At 45.5% G+C, this 26761-nt stretch overlaps 2 protein-coding genes across 5 annotated transcripts in view; one reads left to right on the forward strand and one right to left on the reverse strand.

Moving 5' to 3' along the window:
- The first annotated feature begins 564 nt into the window (after positions 1 to 564).
- On the forward strand, positions 565 to 14922 carry LOC309975075 (protein Njmu-R1). Its single transcript, XM_082859996.1, has 10 exons — positions 565 to 722; positions 1599 to 1679; positions 4094 to 4219; positions 5126 to 5272; positions 5518 to 5569; positions 7382 to 7501; positions 8280 to 8344; positions 8498 to 8634; positions 9652 to 9755; positions 12784 to 14922. Exons 1-10 carry the CDS (start codon positions 583 to 585, stop codon positions 12997 to 12999), a joined length of 1188 nt encoding a protein of 395 aa, XP_082716122.1. The 5' UTR covers positions 565 to 582; the 3' UTR covers positions 13000 to 14922.
- A 5939-nt stretch (positions 14923 to 20861) lies between these two features.
- RHBDL3 (rhomboid like 3) overlaps positions 20862 to 26761 on the reverse strand; it is a gene marked incomplete at both ends in the record, with an annotated part of 42561 nt that continues 36661 nt past the window's right edge. For all 4 annotated transcript variants that reach the window (XM_082860046.1, XM_082860045.1, XM_082860044.1 and 1 more), the window contains 2 exons: positions 20862 to 21133; positions 24098 to 24158. In XM_082860046.1, coding sequence (XP_082716172.1) covers positions 20862 to 21133; positions 24098 to 24158 — 333 coding nt within the window. The remainder of the gene's footprint in view (positions 21134 to 24097; positions 24159 to 26761) is intronic.

Raw genomic sequence — 26761 nt, forward strand, 5'->3', positions numbered from 1 at the left:
CACACACAGAAACTGCTCCGTACATGTTAGCTATTATTTTTCTATATAAAGTTAACATGGGATGTAGGTGTACTTTAATATCTTTGATATAGTGATAGGGTGAAACGTGCGAGAAAAACATGCCTAGGCGTTACAAAATCTTAAAACGAATTCAGCAAACAGTTCTTGAGCACCGTAGGCCGTGGGCTAGGACAGAGGATATAGCAGTGAACAAGCTGACATTCTACTGGGAGAGACATAGTAAACAAATACATAAGGTGGGGGCAAGTGCGATGAAGAAGAAGTAAATATAAGGGGACAGGACAGAGACTGATGGGACATCAGTAGAGATGCGTGTGTGGTGTGTTTTGCATAGGGCAGTCAAGTTCTCTCTGAGGAAGTGACGTTTCTGCAGAGACCTGAATGATGTGAGAGAAGACAGGAAAATCAGGGGGCGGTCCAGCTTCCTCGCCTGAGAGCCCGGAAAACCGGCGGAACGCAGATACGCGAGGGCCGGGAGCCGGAGGAGCCGGGCCACCGAGGACTGTACGGCAGCGGGGGAGCGGTTTGGCGGGGACACAGGGCCGTTCAGTGGCCGCCGCGATGCTCCCCTCCTTGCAGGAATCGCTGGATGGGGATGAAAAGGAGCTAGAGAGCAGCGAGGAGGGTGGCTCCGCTGAGGAGCGGAGACTCGAGCCGCCGCCCAGCAGCTACTACTGTCTCTACAGCTACCGCGGAAGCAGGTGCAGCGCCCGACCGCCCTTGTGGCCCCGCCCCGGCCCCACCGCTCGGCCCCGCCGCCCGGCCCCGCAGCCCACCCCAGGTCCCGCAGCCTGGCGGCTCTCAAACGCCGTCTTCTCCCCTCCCAGCCAAGGTCTCTGGCCCTCAGGGTCCTCCTCGCCTTACGCGGTACTTCCGGGCCCCCATCCTGGACTTTTGTGCCTGGCCCTCCCATGCCTGTGCGCTCCGTCCTTAACATCTTCCAGCCCCTTCCTGTCGCCCCTGCCTTTTGTTTAGCGCAGTGCCACACACGCTCAATAATGTCAATTCCCATCCCCTGTCCTTCCTGTCATTGTCTCCCCACTTTCCTCCATCCCCAACCCGTCATCCCTACCCCCACGCCCACCTTCTAGTTACCCTCTGTCCTTGTTGCCTCTTTTCCCTCTGCCCCAGCAGACTTCCTGGGGTTCTTCTGGCCCTGTGAAGTCTGTTTTGGTTTTTGTTTTGGCCGCAGTGCGTGGCTTGGGGGATCTTATTTCCCCGACCAGGGATTGAACCCAGGCCCTCAGCAGTGAAAGTTACGAGTCCTAACCAGTGGACCGCCAGGGAATCCCAAAACAGACTGTAAAGTCTGTTTTTAAGAGTAAATTTCCTTGACTCTTCTGGATGTTTAATTTAGCCTTTCCTCCACCCCTTAAGTGGCCTGGAGAGAGAAGGAGCTCTTGTCAGAGCTGTTTTATGGGTTTTCCCTGTCAATGGAGGCAGTGGAGGATTCAAGCACTTCTACCTTGCAGCATTTTAGTTGACTGCCCCTATCCTGCTTGCGGGGGGTGGGGCCCCATACTCCGCTTGAGTTAGAACCCATAAGTTGATAGCTGACTTGCTTTTGCGGCATGCAGATTGGCACAGCAGCGAGCGGACAGTGATGATGGAAGCCCAAGTGGCACAAATGCAGAAACTCCCTCTGGTGATGATTTCAGGTAAAAACAGCTTGGCCATATCCCGCGTATGTGCTTTTCTCTTAAGGGCATCTCTGGCCTGCAGATGTCAGTGGGTACCCTGTCTCTACGCAGCTTTCCCTGAGTCAAACCATCAAGCCCACCTCTCCCCTAGGAACCTCATCTTGATTTTATTAGTTCATTTAGTCAAGGCTGGGGCAGATCCAAATACCCTTGTGATTAGCCCCAGGGTGATTAGCCACACAGTTAATCTGAGCTTCTTGATTGGAACTCCAGTAAATATTCAATATAAGTATCAAGAAATTTAAAATCCTCCTTTCCCCCCCGCATTGAATACCCTTTCATAGCTCCTCTGCTGCACGCTACAGTGTAAACTCCAGGATAGCAGGGATTGCTGTCTCTTTTGTTCATCGATGTCTCCCTACCTAGTACCTTGAGTGGTACCTGGCACAGGGTAGGTATTTAATATATACTTATATATATATATGAATGAATGAACCTCAACACTTGATGGATGCAAAGTGGAGTATAAAACAAAATTATGTTCACTGAGTGACTGGATGATGGATGATTTAAGGAATTTTTCAGGTACTGTAATAGAACTGTGGAGATATATATATATATATATATATATATATATATATATATTTAAGTCCTCATTTTTAGAGAAATTTAGGGATGAGATAATATGATTCCAGAAACTTGCTTCAGAATAAGTCTGGGAAGTGGGAGGTATGGACAACATGGGAGTACAGGTGAAACAAGATTTTTTTAAAAATAATTTTTATTGCAGTGTAGTTGATTTACAATGTTGTGTTAGTTTCAGGTGGACAGCAAAGTGAATCAGTTATATGTATACATATAACCACTCTTTTTTAGATTCTTTTCCCATATAGGCTATTACAGAGTATTGAGTAGAGTTCTCTGTGCTATATACTAGGTCTTTTTTCGTTATCTATTTTATATATAGTAGTGTGTAAAAATCAATCCCAATCTCCAAATTTATCCCCGCCACCAAGTGAAACAAGATTGCCCATAAGCTGATAATTGTCAAAACTGGGTGGTAGGTACATGTGGGTTCATTATACTATCCTCTCTACTTTTTATATGTTTGAAATTTTCCATAACATGAAACCAAAGATGTGAGGCGTACTGGGTTTATATTTTATATTGGGAAGTTTGATGACAGAAAAGCTTTTCTTCCTGCATATTCAATTTATAGTTTCTGTTTATATTCTAATCTCAACCAAACTGAAGTGTTTATGTTTAGCTCATAAATGATCACTAAGCTGGTGTGTTTATTCATGGGTAGTAGGTAGTTGGAGGATTGAGGAAAGAAGAGGAGGCATGAAATAGTGATCTCGAGGGACTTCCCTGGTGGCACAGTGGTTAAGAATCCGCCTGCCGATGCAGGGGACACAGGTTCAAGCCCTGGTCTGGGAAGATCCCACATGCCGTGAAGCAACTAAGCCATGTGTCCCACAACTACTGAGCCTGTGCTCTAGAGCCCGCGAGCCACAACTACTGAAGCCCGCGTGCCTAGAGCCCGTGCTCTGCAACAAAAGAAGCCACTGCAATGAGAAGCCCGCGCACTGCAACGAAGAGTAGCCCCCGCTCGCCACAACTAGAGAAAGCCCACGCTCAGCAACGAAGACCCAATGCAGCCAAAATTAATTAATTAATTAATTTAAAGAAAAATAGAGATCTCAAAGAGTTGAAGAATGAGTGAACCAGGAAATGTGATAGCTGGGCAGCAGTAGGGCCCACTGGAGGCTAGTGGTCATTTATTTATGTATGTATGTATGTATGTATTTTGGCTGTGCTGCACGGCTTGCGGGATCTTAGTTCCCCGACCAGGGATTGAACCCGGGCCCACGGCAGTGAAACCACCAACCTAACCGCTGGACCGCCAGGGAATTCCTAGTGGTCATTAATTTAAAATGAGACTAGACACTGTGGATATGGGTTTTTGTCCAACCACATTCAGCTGCATAGGTGCAGATGCAGAGTAGGTAGAGAGCTGGACTAACCAGGGCTGAAGTTTTGCTAAGCAGGTACAGGGAGGTGAAAACAAAGGGGTTGAATGAGAATGTGTGCAGGGGTGTGATTACAATGACTGGAATTTAAGCTGGGTAAGGAGGAAGAAGATGAGGATGAGAAACTTGAGGCTACTGTGAAAAAGATATAAGGTCAGTGGCTTGGGGGTCCCAGTGGAGTCATAATACTAGAGAGAATGAGCTGGAAAGATAGAACTATTTTAAATGGATGAGGTAGATCATACTTGGTGATATACATTCCTAGAAGCCTCACCAACAGGAGTCAGATAGAAAGCTTTGCCGAGTCCTTAGTGAGGGCTTTTAGCGATGTCCTGTCTGACTTGCGGGGTGTAAATGCAGAGTCCACTGGTAAGGAACGTGTGTGTTTCATTTGTCAAGCCTCTCCTTGGCGGATACTAATCTACCATCTGAATTGGAGCCAGAGCTGTGCAGTTTCATTGCTAAGCGTCTTTCTAAGGGAGCAGTCTTTGAAGGGCTGGGTAATGTTGCATCTGTGGAGCTGAGGTAAGTATAAAATGTGCTGTATCCTGAGATTTTATTTCTGAGCTAAATATGAGAAGTGGTGAGAAACTCCAAAAGATCAGTACCTACTAGACCTGCAAAGTTCATCTTTGTTCCCTGGCAGCTGAGCACTGGGCCTCACATTTTTGTGGAATGGAATTAACTGAACGGCAGAGACTCTGCCTCCTCGGTGTACATATTTAGTCTTGTACTTGGAAGAGAAGAGCTCATTACCAAGACTATAACTGTATACTTTACAGTGGTAAAGGGCTTTCACAAACTTCAATGCCATTCTCCTTACAAAGGGGTGATAAAGCAGATACTCTTACTTCCATTTTCAGATGAAGTAATAAACCCGGAGAAGTTGAGGTCCCAAGGCTGGTCACATTGATGGAATTCAGGCTTAAATATAGGTGTCCTCAGTTGAATTCCAGCCATCTTTCTACTACACCCCTTGATTGTAGTTCACTTCAGACCATAATATTGGCATCAAGTCCTCTCAGGAGTATGAGGCCACATACCAAAGATAAGGCCATCGGATAAACACTTCACATCTGCCTGGAGCTTCAGTGATTCATGAAGGTTTAGGGGAGGGAGAAAAGATGATTATATTTATGTGAACATGGAAAAACTATGAACAAGAGTGAAATTTGCATGAATTTTTCACATAAGACAGGAGAATTCAAAGAAATTCCGTGTTTGTTAGGTGCTGCTTTAGCTAAAGCCCATTATGGTATACGTTCATTTTCCTCTGTTGTTACAAGTAAACCAAGAAGTCTGGGAAGCTCTGACCTACTGAGCAATCTAATGGTATTGCCAGACAAGGATGACCAGGGCTCAGAGGAGTCTACAGAACTACATGCATGAGTTATCAAAATAATACATTTAACCTTTTTCTTTCTGTTCTAGAACTCCAGGTTACCGAGTTGGTTGTTATTACTGCCTTTTCCAACAAGAAAAACTGCTTTCCCAAACAACAACAGACTCTGAACATAACTGTTCAGAGTATGTGGTCTGCTTTTTAGGAGGGTCTGAAAAAGGACTTGAGCTATATCCTTTCTTTGGTCTTTGAGGGTATCGGGAAGGAAAATGTTGGCAGGCAAGTAGAGGATTATTACTAGCAACGTCCGAAAAGGTTTTCTACCTCTTATGCATTAACTTCAATTTCAGACCTCCATACGACCAGTTTGTCTTGGCTTGTTTTAATTAACAGTTATTTGAGAGATTTTTATATTACCTATTGAGAAATAAAACCCTTTCTTGATTCATCCTTTATTGCTTCCTTAAGAACATACTTTCAGGCTTGAATTGGACAAGTATATTCAAGGGCTGAAAAATAACATGAACTGTGAGGTAAGATGATTGCATTAATGTTTTTTAAAAGAGTTTCATTCTTTTTTTTTAAATATTTATTATTTATTTGGTTGTGCCGGGTCTTAGTTGCAGCACGCGGGATCTTTAGTTGTGGCATGCGGGATCTAGTTCCCTGACCAGGGATTGAACCTGGGCCCCCTGCATTGGGAGTGTGCAGTCTTAACCGCTGGACCACCAGGGAAGTCCCTGCATTAATATTTTTAAAGACTGAGATGATTAACATTATGCGACTGCTATACTTGTCAAATCATCCAGGTGGACACAAACACTTAAAAATTCTGAAAATGTGCTACTTTGTGGGCTAAAAGAAAGGTGCTTGGGGGCTTCCCTGGTGGTGCAGTGGTTAAGAATCCGCCTGCCAATGCAGGGGACACGGGTTCGAGCCCTGGTCCGGGAAGATCCCACATGCCGCGGAGCAACTAAGCCCGTGTGCCACAACTAGTGAACCTGCGCTCTAGAGCCCGTGCACCGCAACTACTGAGCCCGCGTGTCTAGAACCCGTGCTCCGCGACAAGAGGAGCCACCGCAATGAGAAGCCCGCGCGCCACAATGAAGAGTAGCCCCCACTCCACACAACTAGAGAAAGCCCGCGTGCAGCAATGAAGACCCAATGCAGCCAAAAATACATAAATTAATTTAAAATGGATTTCTGTTTTAAAAAAAGAAGAGAAAAAAAGAAAGGTGCTTGTTAAGGGAAGCAGGGAACATAGTCCTATAAGTGCTGTATGTTTCACAAGACTGCTTCTGAAGTTTTGCATCTATGAAAAATTCAATTAAATTCAAAGGTATATAGTAACATGCCAAGTGAGGAAGATGACGTTCTTTTCCCAATTTCTAGACACATAAGATTTATATTCTGGTCAGAACTAATGGCCCACAAAGCCTCTGGCACCAGAGACATGCTATGCAATGGGATGACTGTCCTTGAACTCAACCTCAAAGATTTTTAGAAACATCCCAGTTTTCATTAATCGATCTTTTATGAATTAGATACCTCCGTATCAATTCCTTTATCCATACCTTTTAAAAACTATGTGTTTGGTTGGTGGCAGTTAAGTCATAACTCTTAAAATTTACTCCCCATTACACGTGGTAATAATTCCTTTCTTTCACTTGTGCCTGTGCTTACAAGACACTGCAGGAGGGGAAAGGATAGCATAGGAGTGAGCCGGGGTTACGAGTCTAGGGGGAGCTGCTCTCCCAGGCTGGAGCTCTCCCTCCAGCCCCAGGGAGCAGCACAGCCAAGGAAGCCAAATGAGCTCCTGGCAGCGTGTCTGACACCCGGAGTGGGCTTGAGTGTTTTGATGCGATGACTTGTATCCTTCCCTGTTCGCATTTCGAGTGTGAACGAACTATCTGCATTCTTTCATTCAACAGGCACTTTATAAGCTCATCCATGGACATTTCAGACGCTGTGCCAGGTGCTGGGGAGATGAGGATTATTAAGAGAGTATCTCCAAGAGTTCACAGTACAGTGGGAGGAGATTGACATGTAAATGCCCCAACTCCTTTCAGTGAAGAAATAGCATGGAACCCTATTAATTCAGTCTCTTCATTTTATATAACGCATTTCTTAGTGTGTTTTTAAGAAATGCAGTACTGAATTAATCCCCACTCTGCCCAACAAGCCCAGCAAAGTTATATCACAATTCCTTTTTTAAAATTTGTGGTGTTAGCTTAAAAGGAGGTGTCTGTCCCCAGTTCTTTTCACTGTCAAGAGTATCATGAAGAAAATGTTAAGTCCAAGGTGAAGGCTGATATCAAAGCAAATGACATTCTCTCTTGATCTAGGAAAGGGGTGGGGAGAACCACGTACAGTCCTACCTGAGCAGCTGGTTTGAGGATGTTGTATGCCCAATCCAAAGGGTGGTTCATCTCTTTCAGGAGCAGCTTACCTTTCTGCTACATGCTGTAAGTATTGCCCAAACAAAAGCATTTCCTTAATTGAGAATCACTTTGGCCAAGTTTGGATTATTTAAAGACATACTTATTTTCTCTGAACATTACCTTCCCCCCGAATATTCATTCAGACAATGCCTGCATTAGGATAGACCACACTCTATTTATTCAGATCTAGAAAGTTACACTACTAAGGTAGAATTGCAAATACTGAGTCTTCTAATAAGATAAAACGTTTTAAAATAATTACCTTTTTTTTTTTGGCCGCGCTGCACAGCTTATGCGATCTTGGTTCCCCGACCAGGGATTGAACCTGGGCCACAGCAGTGAAAGCCCCGAATCCTAACCACTAGACCAGCAGGGAACGCCCTAAAATAATTACCCTTTGAAGTGATCTGGAAGAGGTGTAATTTCCAAAATAATTTGAGAAGGAAAATGGAAATCAAAAGGGATTTTACCTATATAAAAATGTCCAAATAAAAAATGAAAAATTCACTAAAATATCTAGACAATGGGGTAGGCTCGAGTAAATGGCCAGGTTTTTCATGTAAATATGTGGTAGGTAGATGCAGCTGAGGCTGGATGGCCCCACAAGCCCAGGTAGTGAAGCCAGGTTTCAGACCACTAGTGAGCAACAGCTGAACAAGGCTCTGGAGGGCTCCCGGACAGTGCCGAGCAAGCGTCGTCTAGCGTGGTGGTTTTTGGGGGAGGTGATGTTTAGTCACAAGTGGCTGCGCAACAAGGAAAACTGGAATACATGTATCAGTTAGGCTTTATTTTTCTTTCATAGGCTCTGAGTTATACTCCTGTTGAGGTTAAAGAATCAGATGAAAAAACAAAGAGAGACATTCACAGGTAAAGAACAGTTTTGCAAAGAGAGAACCTTTTCCACAGCAAGCCTGATGTTTATGTTTTTAACACCCACCCCCACTCCCAATGCAGAATGAATTTGCTTCCTCCCTCCCATCCTATAATATAGTTTGTGCAAAAGGATTGTGTGTGTGGCAGGTTTCTGAGTGTGGCCAGTCTCCAAGGCCTTATTCACGAAGGCACCATGACGTCTTTGTGCATGGCCATGACGGAGGAGCAGCATAAGTCTGTGATCATCGATTGTAGTAGCTCCCAGCCTCAGTTCCACAACGCAGGTGAGCCAACAACCCCGGGAGCAGGCTTGTGAATCTCCTTTTTTGCGCTGAGAACAAATGATGCAAACTTATCCTTCCTGTCTTGTGCAGTTTTACATGTTTATCCCCAAATCACCAAAAACAATAGCAGTTCTAGAAACGTGGAAATCATGTCATGCCTAGCAATTCTTCTCCTAGGTATATAGAGAACTCTTGTACATGTACACAAGGAGACAAATACAAGATGTTCATAAGGGCACTGTTTGAAATAGCAAAGAACTGAAAGCAACTTAAGTGTCTGTCAACAGGAGAATTGATAAACTGCTCTATTCGTACAATGGAATACTATATAGCCGTGACAATGAGTGAACTAGAGCTATATGTCTCAGTATAGCACACAAATGTATTATATAATGCAAGAGCCATTAAAGAAAAATACAGTTTTAACATATGCAAAATAATACTATATAGGCTTATAGATAAAGTATGTGGCAAAAGTTTATAGAAAGACATGGGCATGATAATTCTTTCTGATGGGAAAGGAAGGTGATGCGATTGGGAAGAGGCACACGGGAACTTCAACCATTTTGGTATTTCTTAACCAGGTGGTGAGTTAAGTTTTTTTAGACCATTATAGAAGTCTTAAATAATTCATTATAAGAGTTTTTATAAAGGAGGAAAGAATATCGTGATGTATACAAATATTGAACCATTATGTTGTGCACCTGAAACTAATATGTCAATTACACCTCAATTTAAAGAAAATAGGGCTTCCCTGGTGGCGCAGTGGTTGAGAGTCTGCCTGCTGATGCAGGGGACACGGGTTCGTGCCCCGGTCTGGGAAGATCCCACATGCCGCGAAGCGGCTGGGCCCGTGAGCCATGGCCGCTGAGCCTGCGCATCCGGAGCCTGTGCTCCGCAATGGGAGAGGCCACAACAGTGAAAGGCCCGTGTACCGTGAAAGAAAGAAAATAAATAAAAAGAAAGGAAGAATAAATGTCTTGTGATTTCACTTTTATTTATTTTTCTAAAATATAGGAAGCAATCGGTTTTGTGAGGATTGGATGCAGGCTTTTTTGAATGGTGCTGAAGGAGGTAACCCTTTTCTTTTTCGACAAGTCCTGGAGAACTTTAAACTAAAGGTAACTAATTGGCTGTGTGCCGAGTGCCACGCATAGTCTTTGTCTGAACTGTAATTAGTACCGGTGACTGAGTAACAAATCTGCTTTATAGCTATGATGTCATTCTCAAAACTAGAATCCTCAGTGCCAGTTTTCCCGTACCCAGTGACCACTGGGTACCTAAACTTTTCATCTTTGCTAACCTGACAGGGTGACGATGGTATATCACTGTTTTTATTTGCTTTATTTATTTTTTTATTTTTATTTTTTGGTTGTGTCGGGTCTTAGTTGCAGAGCGTGGGCTCTTCATTGCAGCGTGCGGGCTCTCTGGTTGTGGCGCGCGGGCTTAGTTGCCCCACAGCACGTGGGATCTTAGTCCCCTGACCAGGGATCGAACCAGCATCCCCTGCATTGCAAGACAGATTCTTAACCACTGGACCACCAGGGAAGTCCTTTTATTTGCATTTTAAAAATTCAGTTTATTTCAACCTAAACCAAAACAGTTCACCCATTTCTCCCACTCCCTACCTCCTGCCTCTGGTGGCTACCAGTCTGTTCTTGAAGTCTATGAGCTTGCTTTTTGTTTTTTTTTTTTTTTAACTCTATATATATTTGGATTCCACATGTAGAAGAGATCGTGTGGTATTTGTCTTTCTCTGTCGGACTTGTTTCACTTAGCACGATGCCCTTGAGGTCCATCCGCGTTGTCACCGATGGCAGGATCTCATTCTTTTTCATGGCTGAGTGGTATTCCACTGGGTATATATACCACAGTTTCTTTGTCCGCTCATCCGTCAGTGGACACTTGGGTTCTTCGGTGATGCCGCAGGGAACATGAGGGTGCAGATACCTTTTTGAATAGGTGTTTTGTTTTCTTCAGGGAGATGCAGAAGGAGCATTGCTGGATCCTATTTTTTTCATTTGGATTATTACCTTAGGGTATGTTCCCTAACGTGGGATTACCAAGTCAAAGGGTTTGAATGCTTTGGTTCCTCTTACAAATTGCCAGCTTGCACTTCAGAAAAATAGGAACAAATTACAGAATGGCCAGCAATGTGTGTGGGTTGTCTATGCAGAACCTAATACAACAGGTTTTTATCAATCTTACTTATTTTTATTAACTTAATACTGGCACTCCATAGCTATTCAAATCTGTCTTTAATTATTATTCAGGCTGAACATTTTTTCATGTTAGTTTACTATTTGCAAATAAACAAACAAAAAGACACATTTCAATGGAGCAAATCTATCCACTGTGATATAGCGACATTATAAATTGTAAAGGCAATACTAATGAAAGATGTTACCTGTCATTCTTTATATGTAAACAATATCTTTATTTTATTTATTTATTTATTTATTGGTGTTTTTATTTATTTATTTATTTTTAACATCTTCATTGGGGTATAATTTGCTTTACAATGGTGTGTTAGTTTCTGCTTTATAACAAAGTGAATCGGTTATACCTATACATATGTTCCCATATCTCTTCCCTCTTGTGTCTGCCTCCCTCCCACCCTCCCTATCCCACCCCTCCAGGCGGTCACAAAGCACCGAGCCGATATCCCTGTGCCATGCGGCTGCTTCCCACTAGCTATCTACCTTACGTTTGTTAGTGTGTATATGTCCATGAGTCTCTCTTGCCCTGTCACAGCTCACCCTTCCCCCTCCCCATATCCTCAAGTCCGTTCTCCAGTAGGTCTGTGCTTTATTCCTGTCTTACCCCTAGGTTCTTCATGACATTTTTTTTTTCTTCTTAAATTCCATATATATGTGTTAGCATACGGTATTTGTCTTTTTCTTTCTGACTTACTTCACTCTGTATGACAGACTCTAGGTCTATCCACCTCATTATAAATAGCTCAGTTTCGTTTCTTTTTATGGCTGAGTAATATTCCATTGTATATATGTGCCACATCTTCTTTATCCATTCATCCGATGATGGGCACTTAGGTTGTTTCCATCTCCGGGCTATTGTAAATAGAACTGCAATGAACATTTTGGTACATGACTCTTTTTGAATTTTGGTTTTCTCAGGGTATATGCCCAGTAGTGGGATTGCTGGGTCATATGGTAGTTCTATTTGTAGTTTTTTAAGGAACCTCCATACTGTTCTCCATAGTGGCCGAACCAATTCACATTCCCACCAGCAGTGCAAGAGTGTTCCCTTTTCTCCACACCCTCTCCAGCATTTATTGTTTCTAGATTTTTTTGATGATGGCCATTCTGACTGGTGTGAGATGATATCTCATTGTAGTTTTGATTTGCATTTCTCTAATGATTAATGATGTTGAGCATTCTTTCATGTGTTTGTTGGCAGTCTGTATATCTTCTTTGGAGAAATGTCTATTTAGGTCTTTTGCCCATTTTTGGATTGGGTTGTTTGTTTTTTTGTTATTGAGCTGCATGAGCTGCTTGTAAATTTTGGAGATTAATCCTTTGTCAGTTGCTTCATTTGCAAATATGTTCTCCCATTCTGAGGGTTGTCTTTTGGTCTTGTTTATGGTTTCCTAATTGTCAGTAGAGTCCGGGTCTTAACCATAAATTTGCATTATTCTGTATCTATTTTGTACCATAAGCCTTATTCACAATAATTAAAATAAGTTTTTAAAAACAAACACGAACTAGAATCCTCAAAAGGCGTTCCATTTGTATTTTTCAGTGGCTTCTGCATATGTGCCATTGCATATCCAGTTAATTGGATTGAATGCTTGCTTATGTTTCAAGGACTTCAGTCTTGTAATTCGTGACATATCTTAGTTGGAAAGCACAAAAAAAGGAGTTCCATGACTAAGGGTTCAAAATTTTGGTGGGGAGGCATGTTGTCACCTTATTTAGGAGATTTGTAAAGTATTTTTACTTTATATATATAAAAGATTTTGTTCTACCGAGGGCAAAGCATATTAGCAATAAAAATGATGAAAATATTCAAAAATAAAAAGCAAACATTTCAGTAACATATGTTGAGTTCTCAGCTGGATAGGAGATCTTTTTCAGGCTTCATTATTATCTCACTAAACACACATTTAACTGGGTAATCTTTTTCTAGGCCATACAAGACACAAATAATTTGAAGAGATTTATCCGGCAGGCAGAAATGAATCATTATGCTTTGTTTAAATGTTACATGTTCCTAAAGAACTGTGGTAGTGGAGATATCCTTTTGAAGATTGTTAAAGTGGAACACGAAGAAATGCCCGAAGCCAAAAGTGTGGTAGCTGTCCTCGAAGAATTTATGAAAGAAGCTCCTACCCAAAGTTTTTGATCACATGTTTTGAGATGATTATATTGTGAAGTTATGCAAGCCTTGGTGTTTGAAATTGCAGTTGTTATAACTGTCATAGGATTGCTATTTCAGATTATTTGAAACATTCTAGGTTTTTTCATGTTGTACTTTTAAGATTAAACCTAATAAGACATATAAATCTGATGCAAGTCTTCACTGAGCCCTAGATAGGTGTGTGTTAGAGTTGTGAAAATTTTACATTTGCTGGTCTCATAAATTCTAGACTTCAGGGAGTTGTTCCTTAAAAAACGTCAGAGGTGATTTTGTGGCTTCTGTGAGGAGTTTGCTGCAGTATTTAGCAACTTTTCCTCCCAGAAAAATGATAATACTTCTTTCTCAACGTACTATAGCTTCTTTTAAAAAAAGTACTCCTAGTTTTAGGACAGATTAACACCACGACACCATTTCAAAAACAGATCTGTGCATCCTGTGGGTGCTTGATAGATTTTTTTTGTCTGATTGATGATGGATGATGAAGCCAGATTTCGTGTCAATATGCAAATAAATCATGAGCGTGTAGGGAGGTAAATGAGCTTTAAAAATAGATGTACTAGCTTCAAGATAAAACATTATCTCTGATGGAAAGCTACTGCAGAAGTGGCCCCATCACTTTTCTTCATTTGTTCACAAGTATTTGCCAAGAGCCTATACTTTCTTTTTTCTTTCAGACGAAAATGCTGGATTTTTTAAACAGAGGGTTAAAAAAGAAACAAAGTACATAAATTTTACAAGCAAATGTAACAGAGATCCTTCATGTCAGGGTTAATCATTGCTTTTAGTTTTTTGTACATTTGTTGCAAGCCTTAAATTGTTTTATTCTGAATCAATTGAAAGTGTTCTCAGAGCCGTTTATAATTCCCATGGAAGCCAACTGTAGCTACACACATACGACTGCAGTTTGTTCTGCTTAGCTCTTTAATAAATCCATTTGATAATGATTTTTGTTTAGAAGAGCAGAAGTCTTGTGTCCTCACTGCCCTCAGGATGCCCAGAGGAACACAAGCCCATAAAAGTCCTCTCCTACACTCATCTAAATTCACATTAAGTGCTGAGTTTTAACTTTCCAAATGACTGACAATGGCCTTCTGCTTTCTCGTATACTGAAGTCTAGAGACATGACTCACTGAGCCATTTCTTTTCTTTAATGAGAAATATAATTCAGGATCCTCATAAAGGCTTTCATATGGTTTTAAACTTTAATAACTTGGATCATAGTCAGTGTAGAAAAAAAAAAATCCAAGTAGCATCTTTTTTATAGCATTAAATTCAGAATGACTATGGAAAACAAGCGATTTTATGGCATAGCCCTTGAATCTTTTTCTAATGTAGTGTTGCCCACTTGGAAATCAAATTTTTAAATAAACAATGTTAAGACATCAACGTTTTGAGTCTGGAAAACATATTTTTCATTTTCAAATTCACGTATCATTCAAGAGTCCATGTTGTAAATAGCATTTAAAAGCAAATGTATTACCTGCTTCAAGTCATTTATGGATAGAGTCAAGGCATAATTACATATTCTTTATATGTACTTTCATATATACTTTTTGTAATGTAAGCTCACCACATTACACAGTTATATATAAAACAGTCTTATTTTAAAAGTGTATGATGAACTGTATATCACTACTGTAGACAAGGAAAATAGTGACATGGAGTTGAATATCTTGTGGGCCATGAGAAGAAACTCAAAGAGCTCATGACCAAAAACATGTACTGTATTCAAATTTTAATAAGCTAATATATTAACTTTTCAAGTTTTAAAAAGCATTTGTTCAAGTGTGGAATACATTATATATTATTTGTGTGCTATACACAGGAAATGTATGTTTGTCACATATCAAAAATGGTCTCAATTTATCTGTAATTATATTTATAATAATAATAATAAAACAACTTAGCTTCTCACCAGCACAGTCATTTTTATTCAGTGAGCTCAATTCTCCAGCCTGACATTTCTATTAATTCACAACGAGTTTATGGGGGAAATTATACTCGTTAGGCTAAGGAATTTGTTGAAGAAGATCAAATCACCTGCTGGGAGACACCTTTCTGCATCTTGCAGGAGGCATCAGGCAGAGTGTAGGAGCAATTTCCATCACAATGTTTTATTCATTGTCCAGTAAAGTTTACCTTTCGAACTCAATAACCCAAGTCAATTCCTTTCACTCTCATTCATTATTAACCATGACAGAATGCCTCTCCTTTACCAGAGGATCCCTTATACCAGATGCCAGAAAAGCCTGCAGGCATCTCAGAAATGAGATTCAGTTACTAGGACTACATTTTCCTAACCATGTGTCTTCTTAGTAATGAAACCCCACTGGCTTCAATGAAGTCTTTCCATTTGGAGGTCTAAGAAGGCAGCTCCAGTCCTATATCTGCTAAACTTCTTAGATGTGCCTCATGGACTTCATACCACTCTGCGCTGGCATAAATGCTAGATTCTGGAAATTGGGGGTGATAGGGGGTGATAGCTGCTGATTTTCTTGTGACCTGCCTCTGGGAGGGCTGACAAAACGGAGATCCTGTTAAGTGAACACCGAGTTAATGTTCCAAGGCTCACGGCTGTGACCGATGGCCCTAGGCCCAGGGCAATGAGACTGGCTCTTTAAACAAACACCCTGATGCTTCTACAAACTTAGTTGTCCTTAAAGTTCTATACAAACACCCGAAGGCTAAGAACACGAACTTTGGAACCAGGCAGTCTTGGGTGTGATCCTACTAGCAAGTTACTGAACTTCTCTAAGCCTTCCCCTCATGTGTCAATACGGGTGTACTTATACCCACTTCACACCAAGTAGCTGTGCAATTAAATGAGAGTAAGATTGAAAGTGCCTCTCGCCCAGTGCCCTGGCACGTAGTAGGTACCCAGTAAATGGTCTTCATAATTACCTCATTATCGGTAAACATTAAGGAATGGGAAGAAAGAATCTTCCCATTACTTAATGGTAGAAGGGAGGAAGGGAGGAAGCCGAAGAGTGAAGAAGGAAGTGATAAGAGGCCGAGTCCAAAGCTGGCTGAACGACTTCTGGCTGCCAGGGAGCTTACCTTTAACTGCCTCGGGTGTCGGAACCTGGAACTGAGTCCTGGGAACACGGCTGCTGACAGGGTCCAGACTTTCCTTCTAGGAGAGTCAGTTCTCCACACTCCAGACAGAAGTGGGTTCCTGGACCTTTAGGCTGAACCCTGCTCTCAAGTTTGTTCTGGGGTGACTTCTGCCATTCCAGAAAGCATTTAAAAATATTTGTAAATGATACACAGGAAACGGATGTGAAAACATTTAAGGGAAACGACTCCCACAGTGAGTTTAACAGGGTAGTTTAATCCTCCAGCGAAAGTCATGAATGTCAAAACTACATACACTGCCATCAGCTTAGAAAAACTGGTGAGAACGGATCACCTTCTCAGGTTTCATCCATTCAAAGCCCACTCGATTGTTAAACTTACCAAGCACCAGACTCTACCTTAACGCTTAATGCTCCGCTTATTTTCCCCTTCTGTATGTGAACTGTCCATGCCCTTTTACCCTGAGAACATTCCTAATCGCTTCTCAAGATCAGGGTACTGACAGCCTCTAGAAAGACCTAAAGACTAGGTCACTGGGGTAAAAATGGAAGTACCTAGGATATTTTGAAGACAATTCCTCCAATAATAATAGTCAAAATATTAAGCTCTCATTGGGGTACCGTGTAAGAGTGGAAGGGGAAGGCAGGGCACCCACCAGGACAGCTGGCACAGAGGTTCTTGACCTGAAACTATGGATGAGTTTCCTTATTCACAGCCCTTTCCCCCCAAATCGTACGCAAAATTGTCTATCTGTGCATTTTTATGGGCAGAGAAATCGTGTTTTCATCAACCAGTCAAAAGAACTCAGTAATTCAAGAAAAGTTAAGAACCACCAAGCCGGGCTTCCCTGGTGGCGCAGTGGTTAAGAGTCCACCTGTCAATGCAGGAGATGCGTGTTCGAGCCCTGGCCCGGGAGGATCCCACACGCCGCGGGGCAACTAAGCCCGTGAGCCACAGCTACTGAGCTCACGTGCCACAGCTACTGAAGCCCTGGCGCCCAGAGCCCGTGCTCCGCAACAAGAGAAGCCACGACAATGAGAAGCCCGCGCACCGCAACAAAGAGTAGCCCCCGCTCGCCACAACTAGAGAAAGCCCGCGCGCAGCAACGAAGACCCAATGCAGCCAAAATAAATAAACAAATAAATAAATTTATATTAAAAAAAAAAAAAGAACCACCGAGCAGGAAACACCAGCACCAAGCACGGATGCCCCATCTGTAGCGCATACATCGTAGACCCACCCCCACTGCTGTCCACACTCTCCCCCTCCCTAACCCAAACTGAGATGAAATAGAGTCCAATGCCAGCCCTTCAGGTCACTTCTTGAATAACCAATGGCTTAAAGAAAAAAAAAAATCTTTAATGGAATCTGTGCTCAAATAATATGTTACAACAAAAATATACAGAATATACACAATATAAAAATATTTAGAAACAAACATTGCAGCTTGTGTTTTTTGTTTCCGCTTACTCAAGTCCTGGGCAGAGGAAGATCAGCGTTGGGCAGTTTTTTAAGGCAGAGGAGTTTCAGAGCTTTCCAGCCAGCACTGGGAGCAACATGAGTGATGTCAGGAAAGGGTTTCCACTGCACCCGGGAATCATCATTATTTGCAAACTAAATTGGACACTGGGGAAAGAAGATCCAGGCTTGGCGAGCAGCAACTCCCCCAATCCTCTGGGCAAGAATGATTCTCATGGAAGTTGAGAATCCCATTAGCTGTCAAAAGCGTCTCATTAGGGAGTTTTCCTAATTAAAAAATGAATGATGAATGGTGTCATTAAAACGAAATTTCTCCTCCGAAGGTTTGTTTTCCTTTCCCCAGTTTCCGTGATTCCTCTTGCGTTTAGGGAGGGAGGGAGTGAGTCTAGGGCTGCTGTTTGGGGAACCTCAGCTTTCAATCTCTGGAGCCTGCGGATGAAAGGCAACTGTCCTCCACAGCCTGAAGATTCACTCCACCCTCTGCTTCCCAGCACCCTGGCCAGGTGGCCATACTAGAGGAGGGAGGACGGAGGACGACGGGGACGTGCTGCTGGCAGGTGCTGGGAGCTCGGGAACAGAGGGACTTGCCGGGGGAAAAAGCCAGACTCCAAAAGTAAAGCCTTCTTACCGGACAGCTGTCTCCCGGCCCTGGGTTGGAGACCTGAGTGGTGTGGAGTGGCTGCCGTCATCACTGGGCAGTCTTGCTTGGAGCGATGGTTGGGAGGGGTGGTGCAGGTGGGCGTTAAGCGCAGCAAAGAACTTCAGGGCTGTTTTTGGACAGGCAGCAGCTGGGGCTGGAGGCCTGAGGTGTGGAGGAGGCTCCCTCGGCGCATCCCAGACCTTGCAGGGCAGACTTAACCGGATGGGAGACAGGCCCTCCGCCTCAGGCAGTCCGTCTCGGTAACAGGCTTCCATCTGAAACTCTGAAGGAACTGGGTGCTTCTCTGAGGGCTTTCTAGACTCTTCTGGTTCACAGTCTTCTTGCCTCTCTCCAGGCCGCACCAAACAAGAAGGCCCCTCTCTGCCCCCTCCACCCACATCCCAGAGCTCTCAGGTGCCAGGGTCTGGAGGGGAAGCCCCTGCCTTGCAGCAGGGCACCAGCAGCTTCTGTCCCTCCAGGAAAGGACAGCGCCACTCAGGGTTAGCAGTGGCGGCAGCCCAGGGCTGAGGCCCCCCCCCCCCCGCTCCGTCCTCACCCGAGCCTCTTGGCCCCCATTCCAGCTCAGAGTCTCCTAAGAAGCAGACTCTTCCAGCTACACCTGTCTCTCAGGAGGGCAGAGAGTGGCTGGCAGGGCACAGACTGGCACAGCTCAACCACACCCAGGCTCATCCCCCACCCTGGGGCTGGCAGTCCTCAGCACAGCGTTGGCACAAGTGCAGCAGGACCTCGGGAGCCAGACGCGGGGACCAGAACCATCTATTGTTGGGCAAAGCCAGGGAAGGGCTTGGCGTGGCTTGGGGGTGTCCCTGGCTAGGAAGACCCTGACCATTTACGTGCGATCACAGTGGCCCAAGACCCCCAAATGCTTGGCCTGGCTGACTCTGGACCTTGGTATATTTAAGGGCTCTGACAGGCATGTGGCTGCCCCATTCCTGCACGAACGCAGCCTCCTGGGCTGTCAGTGGCTGTGAGTTCCCAGAGCGGTATAAAGGGAATGGCGTAGTTTGTCAAACGCCATCCTCCCCACACCCTCCCCTCAGGGTGGGCACAAGCTTCTATCAGGGGTCATTGCCTCAGCCTTGTTTTGCCACTTGTGTAATGGGTGGGGGGATGGATTTGATCATCTCCGTATTCCCTCCGAGCTCTGAGCATCTGAGTCTACGGGCTGCCCTCACCTCTGACACTCACCCAAGCACCCTACAGTTCTTCTCCAGGAGTAGTTTTCCATCTGAATTGAGTTCCTTTTATGTAGCCTCCTGTGCCCTCAACTCAAAAGGGCACTTGGCCTCAACATTCCTGCTCCAGCCTCTCCTGCGCCCCCAAGGCTCCTAAGGGAGATCCAACAGAACCTTTTCAGATAGGGCGTCTATTCTAGATGGGAATTGGAGCAGAACTGGCAAAGGCGAGGAAAACCTGAGCATCCTGAGGGTGCCTGGAAAGGCCCGAGGTCTCCCTCCACCACGGCAAGTCTCCCACGGTCAATGATTCTCAGAGAGGCTCCCGGGAGCCTCTCTGAGAAAGGCAAGAAAGCCCAGTAGCCTCTCTGAGGAAAGCAAGAAAGAAGGGGGCAAGCTTTTTCCCATCTCTCAGCACCCTCCTTCCTCTCATGCAAACTCCCGCCCCATCCCCCTCTGCCCCTCACAGCCTCCTCTGCTGCCTCCAACTGGCCTCACTTTGTCTTTCCCATCCCACGTGCATCCGCCCACCAGACCACACACACACACACACACACGCGCGCACACACACACACACACACACTCACGCATGCACACACGTATCAGAACACTGGCTCTATAAACAAAGGACAGGCACATTGGGGCGTCAGGGCAGTGGAAGGGGAGGAAAAGGCCCTGAACATAAGGGTACGGATGCTGGGACACTGGTGTGAGATGTCAGCGCCCAGGAGACACCCAAAGTTGATACCCTTCCTCGGGGGGGAACTTGGAACAAAGTTTATTCCCTCCCACTTGGGTTCCTCTCGCTGGGTACCTGCAGGGCAAAGGTGGGGCCTGGAGTTACAGAATCAGCCTCCTCTGCCCACCCCAGGCACTAGAGACCACATCCCAGCACCCACTGACATGCATGGGAGGGCACCCTGGGCCCCCCAGACCAAAGTTGACATGTCCTCCACCACCAGGCTCCCTTCCACTCTAGAGCTCCAGACCCAACAGCTATGGAGGGAACACTTCCTGGCCCACAGTAACCTCTGGGCTGGACAAGGGCCTGCCTGGCTACTACAGACTCAGGCCCTCCTTACGCGCTTAGGTGTCTCAGGGTGGCGATGAGTGAGAAGGCTGGTGCCCAGTCTATGACAAGGGAGGGGACCCCGTACACATGGGACACGCCCAGCCCGAGGGGACGGCCACTCTCATCTCACCCCAGGCCTTCACCCTGGCCCGAGGTTTTCAGAACAATCTAGAAAAACTACAGAAGCCACATCCAAACCCTCCAACAGGTGCCTTTCAGAAAAATGCCTCCACTCTGTTCAAATCGGAACACAAATATTACAGCGGCCCAGCGTCTCTTGTCCTCGCCTCCCTGGCCTCACTGAGCTGGTGATGAGAAAAAGAACACGGCTGCTCCTTGCCCGACTGCTTCTCCCTCCCCTCCCCGACCAAGGTCCTCCAGGCCCTTAGGGGGGCGGCGGCAGCTTTAAGTCCAGCAGGGTGTAGGCAAAGATGTTCCAGAAGACAGCGAACAGCACAAAGACGGTGTACATGGCCACAAAAATCCACCACAGCGACTGGTCCTGCAGCCTCTGCTCGTAGTTCCTCAGGATCACCACGCCCAGGGTGATGCCTACAGCCACGCCACCCAAGTGTGCCACGAAGCTCGGGTGAGGGCACGGGGGATAGGCTGATGGGTGGAATCGCAGCCACACGGCCCGCCCAAACTCCATACTCACTGCAAGGGGAGGAAGCACAGAGAAGTCACAGGAGGGCCACAGGGCGGGGGCTGAGCAGGAAGCCTTGCAGTCCATCCATTCATCCAGCCGTCCACCCACTAAGGCATTCACTACCCATCAGGCCCAGCACTGTTTGCTCTGTGCACTGGAAATATAATCGTGAAGATAACACACAAACCTCTGTCCTCCTAGAGCTTACAGGGTCTGGAGATGGACCAGCATATAGTTACGTATGTAAGATAATTTCAGTAAAAGAACTTCTATGGGGAAAAAAATAGGTGAGTTAAAATCAAGGCCACATTTAAGGAGGGGGATTCTTTAGTTTGGGGAATCAGGACAGATCTTCCTAAAGGACTGACATTTGAATATCAAGAGAAGACCCTAAGAAGAGCATTCCAGGCAGAGGGGACAGCTCTGTGCAGAAGCCCAAAGGCCCTTGCACCCCTGCAGGTGTGAGTCCTGCAGGTTCAGTTTCCCCATCTGTATAAAGTCTCAGCCTCTAGGTACCAGGCTGCACGGCCGGGACATTAATAACAATCTCAATACGTGCTAGCCCTTTACATTTTATAAAGTGTCTTCATGTACTAGTTCAAAATCCTTAAAGAACCCTCAGAACCAGTGCTTTTGTGGTTGGAAGGAAGGGATGAAGGGAAAGAAGGGCAAAGAAGGAATGGAAATAAACAATCCCAACAAAGTGCTGGAATTTAACCTTAACGGATTCTAAAACGCCCCCATCCCGCTCTCCAATCCCTCGTTCTTGCACGAACTTCTTGGGTTGGCCAGTCCGATGGGGATGTACTCTCTTGAAAGGATAAGCGCTGGGAAATTGTGCCATTTCATTACCTACCACCCAAAAAACACCAAGTGTGGGGATTCTTATCCCCATTTGACAGACTAAAGCCTTTGAGGGGAATTTTCTACTTATTCGTTACCAGTTAATTAACCAGGGCACCTCTCTCCACACTAACCGTCCCAGAGATGCCAGCACCTCGAGGGATGATCCTTCCCCAGGGGAATTGCCCAGCCTCCTGGCCTGGACCCTGCAACTCCAGGGGTGGCCAATAGATGGCGGAAAAGGAGCGGCGAGGGACGCCCACAGTGCCCTCCCACACGCCTCCCCAAGCCCTGGGGCATCTTCCTGCCTTTGCTTCACAGGCCCTGCAGTCCGCAAACGAGGTTTGAATGGCATTGGTTCCAGCTCCAAAACCACATTTCAGTTTTTATGCTGCTTGGAGTTGGATTCTTCTAAACAGCAAGACATCATTCTGTTCCTTTCCTTGCAAACAGACAAACTCAGTTTGAGCAAACTGGAGGCTATGCTCCCCAACTGCTCCCAGCCCACTGCCCCCCCCACCCACGGCCCACCATGGCCCCGGCTCAAAGATTCTGTGAGTTTTAGGGCTGGAAGTTCCTCTCTGGGATTAGAGATCCTCCAACCCCATCCAGGAAACGGAGACCAGAGGGCCCTGAACGCCGGGGGTACAAGGGATGTAAAAGTGGATTTAAGTGGAAACCACCCAGGCCCCTGCTCCTTTCTTCTGGCTCAGTCTTCCTCCTCCCCACACAGCAGGTAGCTGACCCAGGCACAGACAGTCCAGGAGCTCCTGCCCAGCCTGGCTAAAGGGTGGGGCATTAGAGATGACACAGGCTGGCTCTGAACACTGGCTCTACCACCTCTAGGGCGGGTGACCCCAGGCAAGGAACTGCACGCTCTGAGCCTGTAAATTAAGCCTGACAATAACCCACTCTTCACAGCCATGTTCTGGGGACTGAATGAGAGTCTGTGTGTCCCTCTTCTCTCCTCTGTTCAGACTCATCTTTTCCCATCTCACAATGAGCCTCTTGGCCTCTGGTCTCATCCCCCTCACTCAACATCCTCTTCATCCTGCAGCCTGATGAGTGACTGCAAACTCAAAACTGTCAGTATCTCTCTTGTTTAAAGGCCTCCAGTGGCCTCCCAGTACATTCAAAATGAAGCCCAATTTTTCTCTTTGCATTTAAATCCCTCCATGATCTGACTCCAATGACCTCTTACATAATCACACACAGTCCTGAACCTCCTGGGGCAGTTTTGTTAACTGACTTGCCAGCCATGACCCTTCACCCACCCGTGTCTTTGTTCCTGCTGCACCTGAAGTGTCCTCTTGCATCCTGTCTATCTGGCAAACACCTGCCTGTCTTTCACACTCAAAATGCAGGTAGACTGACTTCTCCCAACTAAGGCCCCCATGGCACCCGTTCACGGGGGTTCATGGATTAGCTAGTCTGTGAACCTGCTGAACTGCGAGTTTTAGAGTGTGTGTATGTGTGTGTGTGTGTGTGTGTGTGTGTGTGTGCGCGCGCGCGCGTGCATCCAGGCACTTTTCTGGAAAGGAATCCTGAGCTTCCAAGGAGATCTCAAAGGATCAACTCTATGACCCAAAAGGTTAAGAAGTGATTTTTCTCACAAGGAAAAAATATTTGTTTCCATTTCTTTAATTCTTTATCTGTATGAGATGACGGATGTTCGCTAAACTGACTGTACTAATCATTTCATGATGTATGTAAGTCAAATCATCGTGCTGTACACCTGAAACTTACACAGGGCTGTATGTCAATTATATCTCAATAAAGCTGGAAGGAAAAACATCTTTTTAAATAAAAATACTAAAACCAGAAATTTTTTTGAAATAAATAAAAGCCAAAAAAGGTTATTCTTCTTGATCTGACCATTGAGCTGGACACTAATCCTGCATGCCCTTTCCCGTTTGCAGATTATACATCAGTGAAAAGTTGAAGAAAGGTTAGGTAGCAGCATCGTAGGCCAGACCCTCTCGTAACATCCCCACTGTGTTGCACATTGTGGACACGTCTCCCTTTTCTTTTTGACCACAAGTCCCAGAAGGGCAGGGACCGTGCCGTCTCTACATCCCCCAGGCCCAGTACAGGGCTCCCCTCCCCCAGCCTGCCCCGTCAGAACTTACTACAGATCAAGGCCACAGCCATCCGAAGCAGCTTGAATTGACACTTCATGCCTGACCAGTTCTAGGGAAAAAGGAGAGAGAGTTCCATTAGTTCCAGATCAGACCACTCCTCTGCAGAGGTAACCCGCTTAGGAAAATCTGACATTTAAAAAAATCATCTCCATTAAATCCTGAATGAGCCGGTTGTGGTTTTGTCCCAGATCACACCAGCATGGCTTTGAGATTTCAGGCAATGGTAAGTTTATTAGCGTCATAAAAGCTCTCAAGCTGCACGAACAGAGGAAGAGAATCTAGATCCTGGGAGATGACAGTCCTTGTTTCCCTCACACAGATGTCTTGACGGTTGCCTCAACTGCTGGGTCCCACGGTTGCAAGGGGATGCAGGACAGCAAAGCAAGCCAAGTTAAAGCAGAGCCATCAGGATGATAAAAGAACTCAAAATCCTCCATCTGAGGAGCGAATGAGGAGACGACTCAGGGGTCAAGTTCACTGCCGTCAAGTATGAAGTGAGTCAACGCAGGAAAGGGCATATTCAGTGTAACCTGTAAGCGGAAGACTCAATGGATGAAAACTTCAGAGATTTTTTTTTTAAGCTCAGGATAAGCTTTCATTTCTAATAAGCTGAGCTGTCCAAACAAAGATGAAGTTATCCCTGGGATGGTGAGTTTCCCATCGTCGAGGGGTTCAATGGGGGCTTCGCATCACTCAGAGGGGATGCTCAAGAGAATCAGGCATTGGAAATGGGGTGGGCCAGATTGCCTTCAGACAAATCCCTCTTTCCCCTGAGAAGCTCTGAAACTCTGAACCTCCAAAGCAGATAATCAGAGTACAATTACTCACTTTACAAAAGGACTGTTCAATTTACAAAAGACTGCGCCACAGGGCTCCTTTGAGGGGCACTCCTGCAGCGCTTTCAAAGCTCAATTCCATTTACCCAGAAGCAGAAACGAGCCTGGAATCTTCCTGGAACACATCAGTCCTAGGGTAGGAGGCAAGTGGGGACAGCGAGGGCTTCTGTTCCCTCCCACCCACCTCCCCTGTTTCTGCTGCCTGGCCCAGGCCCAGCTCAGGGGCACGTCTTGAACTCCTTTGACATTGGGGGACCCATGCGTGAAACTTGACAGAGGCCCTGAACACTGGCATGTACAATAATGTCTATGGAAGCTTCACTGGACCAAGCAGGATGCCGGGAAGCTGTCAAAAGACAGAGAAATCCTGCCACATTCGGCTTCTTGCCCTTTGCCTCCCTGTTATTCCCTATTATTCCTCAATGACCTGAACCTCACAAAAGGCGAGGTGAGTGACACACGGCCCCTCTTTAGGTGGGGGAGTCGAATTTCTGCTTGCTGACATGTTCTGTGCTAAAGGAGCAGACGGCAGGACAACGCTGTCACCTGCTGGCATCTGCCCCCAGGGGACCCTCGCTGGGAGACAGGCAACAAAACGGGAGTTGGTGCCCTCCACCGGATCTGGCCACCTAACCCAAGCTAGCTCATTTGGCCGAAGGTCGGTGGCCCCTCAGCAACTCTCCAAGATGAGGCCCAAGGATGGGAGGGTCCTTGGGAGTCACCTGATGGGCCATCTCCACCCAAAGGGACACCCCTGCCAAGAAGCTGACAAAATGGCCCTCCAGCCCCTGTGACCGGGAACTCACCACCTCCTGAAGCAGCCCCGTGAAGGGGCTCCACTCACTGAAAAGTTCTTCCTGCTATTGTCCAGGCAGGCTTTGTCTCCCTGTGAGGTCCACCCATGGGTTGTCATTCTCCCTTAAATGTGACACCCATGTTCACAGCAGTGTTATTCACAACAGCCAAAAAAGTGGAAGCCAGCCAAGTGTCCATGGATGGATGAATATAGAAACAGAAGGTGGTGTATCCACACAATGGAATAGTACTCAGCCTTCAAAAGGAAGGAAATTAAGACACATGCTACAACTTGAATGAAACTTGAAGACATTACGCTAAGTGAAATAAGCCACTCACAAAAAGACAAATAGTGTTTGATTCCACTTGTACGAGGTACAGACTACAGAGGTAGTCAAATTCATGGAGACACTGTGTTCTGAGTGACAGTATTGGGCAGAGTTCAGTCTAGAATGTATTGGCCGCTCTCTCCTTCAGCTGAGGTCCAGGTCCCTCTGGGCCCTATCTGGGATTTGTCTAAAAAAGCACTGTCTGCATTTTTGGTCTGGCAAGACCACTGGTGTGGTGGCTCAGAATTCCTTTTTTCTAATGTCCTCATTTGTACATCTGAGATAACAACAGTACCTAACTCATTACCCACCTCATGGTTTGTTGCGAAGGTGAAATGAATTAATATGTGTAAAGAAGAACACTGGCACGTGGTAAGAGTCATCTAAGTGCCTGATAGGATCTGGACCTGGGGCAAAGATGGTGAGTTTGCCCTGCAGAGCGGCTTCAAAACTTCAGAATCTCTGCTAAGTCAGACAGAGAAAGACAAATACTGTACGATATCACCTACATGTGGAATCTAAAAAAATTCAACAGACTAGTGAATATAACACAGAGGACTAATGAGTGGTTACCAGTGAGGGGGGAGGGGAAACATAGGGATGGGGGAGTGGAAGGTACAAACTATTAGGGGGTAAGACAGGCTCAAGGATGTATTGCATAATATAGCCGATATTTTGTTATAACTGTAAAT

Source organism: Leucopleurus acutus (assembly GCF_964270905.1).
Source record: "Leucopleurus acutus genome assembly, chromosome: 19".
Taxonomy (NCBI): domain Eukaryota; kingdom Metazoa; phylum Chordata; class Mammalia; order Artiodactyla; family Delphinidae; genus Leucopleurus; species Leucopleurus acutus.

Coding starts and splice junctions, on each gene's coding strand:
- LOC309975075 (XM_082859996.1), top strand. CDS start 583: ATGCTCCCCTCCTTGCAGGAATCGCTGGATGGGGATGAAAAGGAGCTA. Junction 723..1,598: donor TACAGCTACCGCGGAAGCAG/GTGCAGCGCCCG, acceptor TGCGGCATGCAG/ATTGGCACAGCAGCGAGCGG. Junction 4,220..5,125: donor GTTGCATCTGTGGAGCTGAG/GTAAGTATAAAA, acceptor TTTCTGTTCTAG/AACTCCAGGTTACCGAGTTG.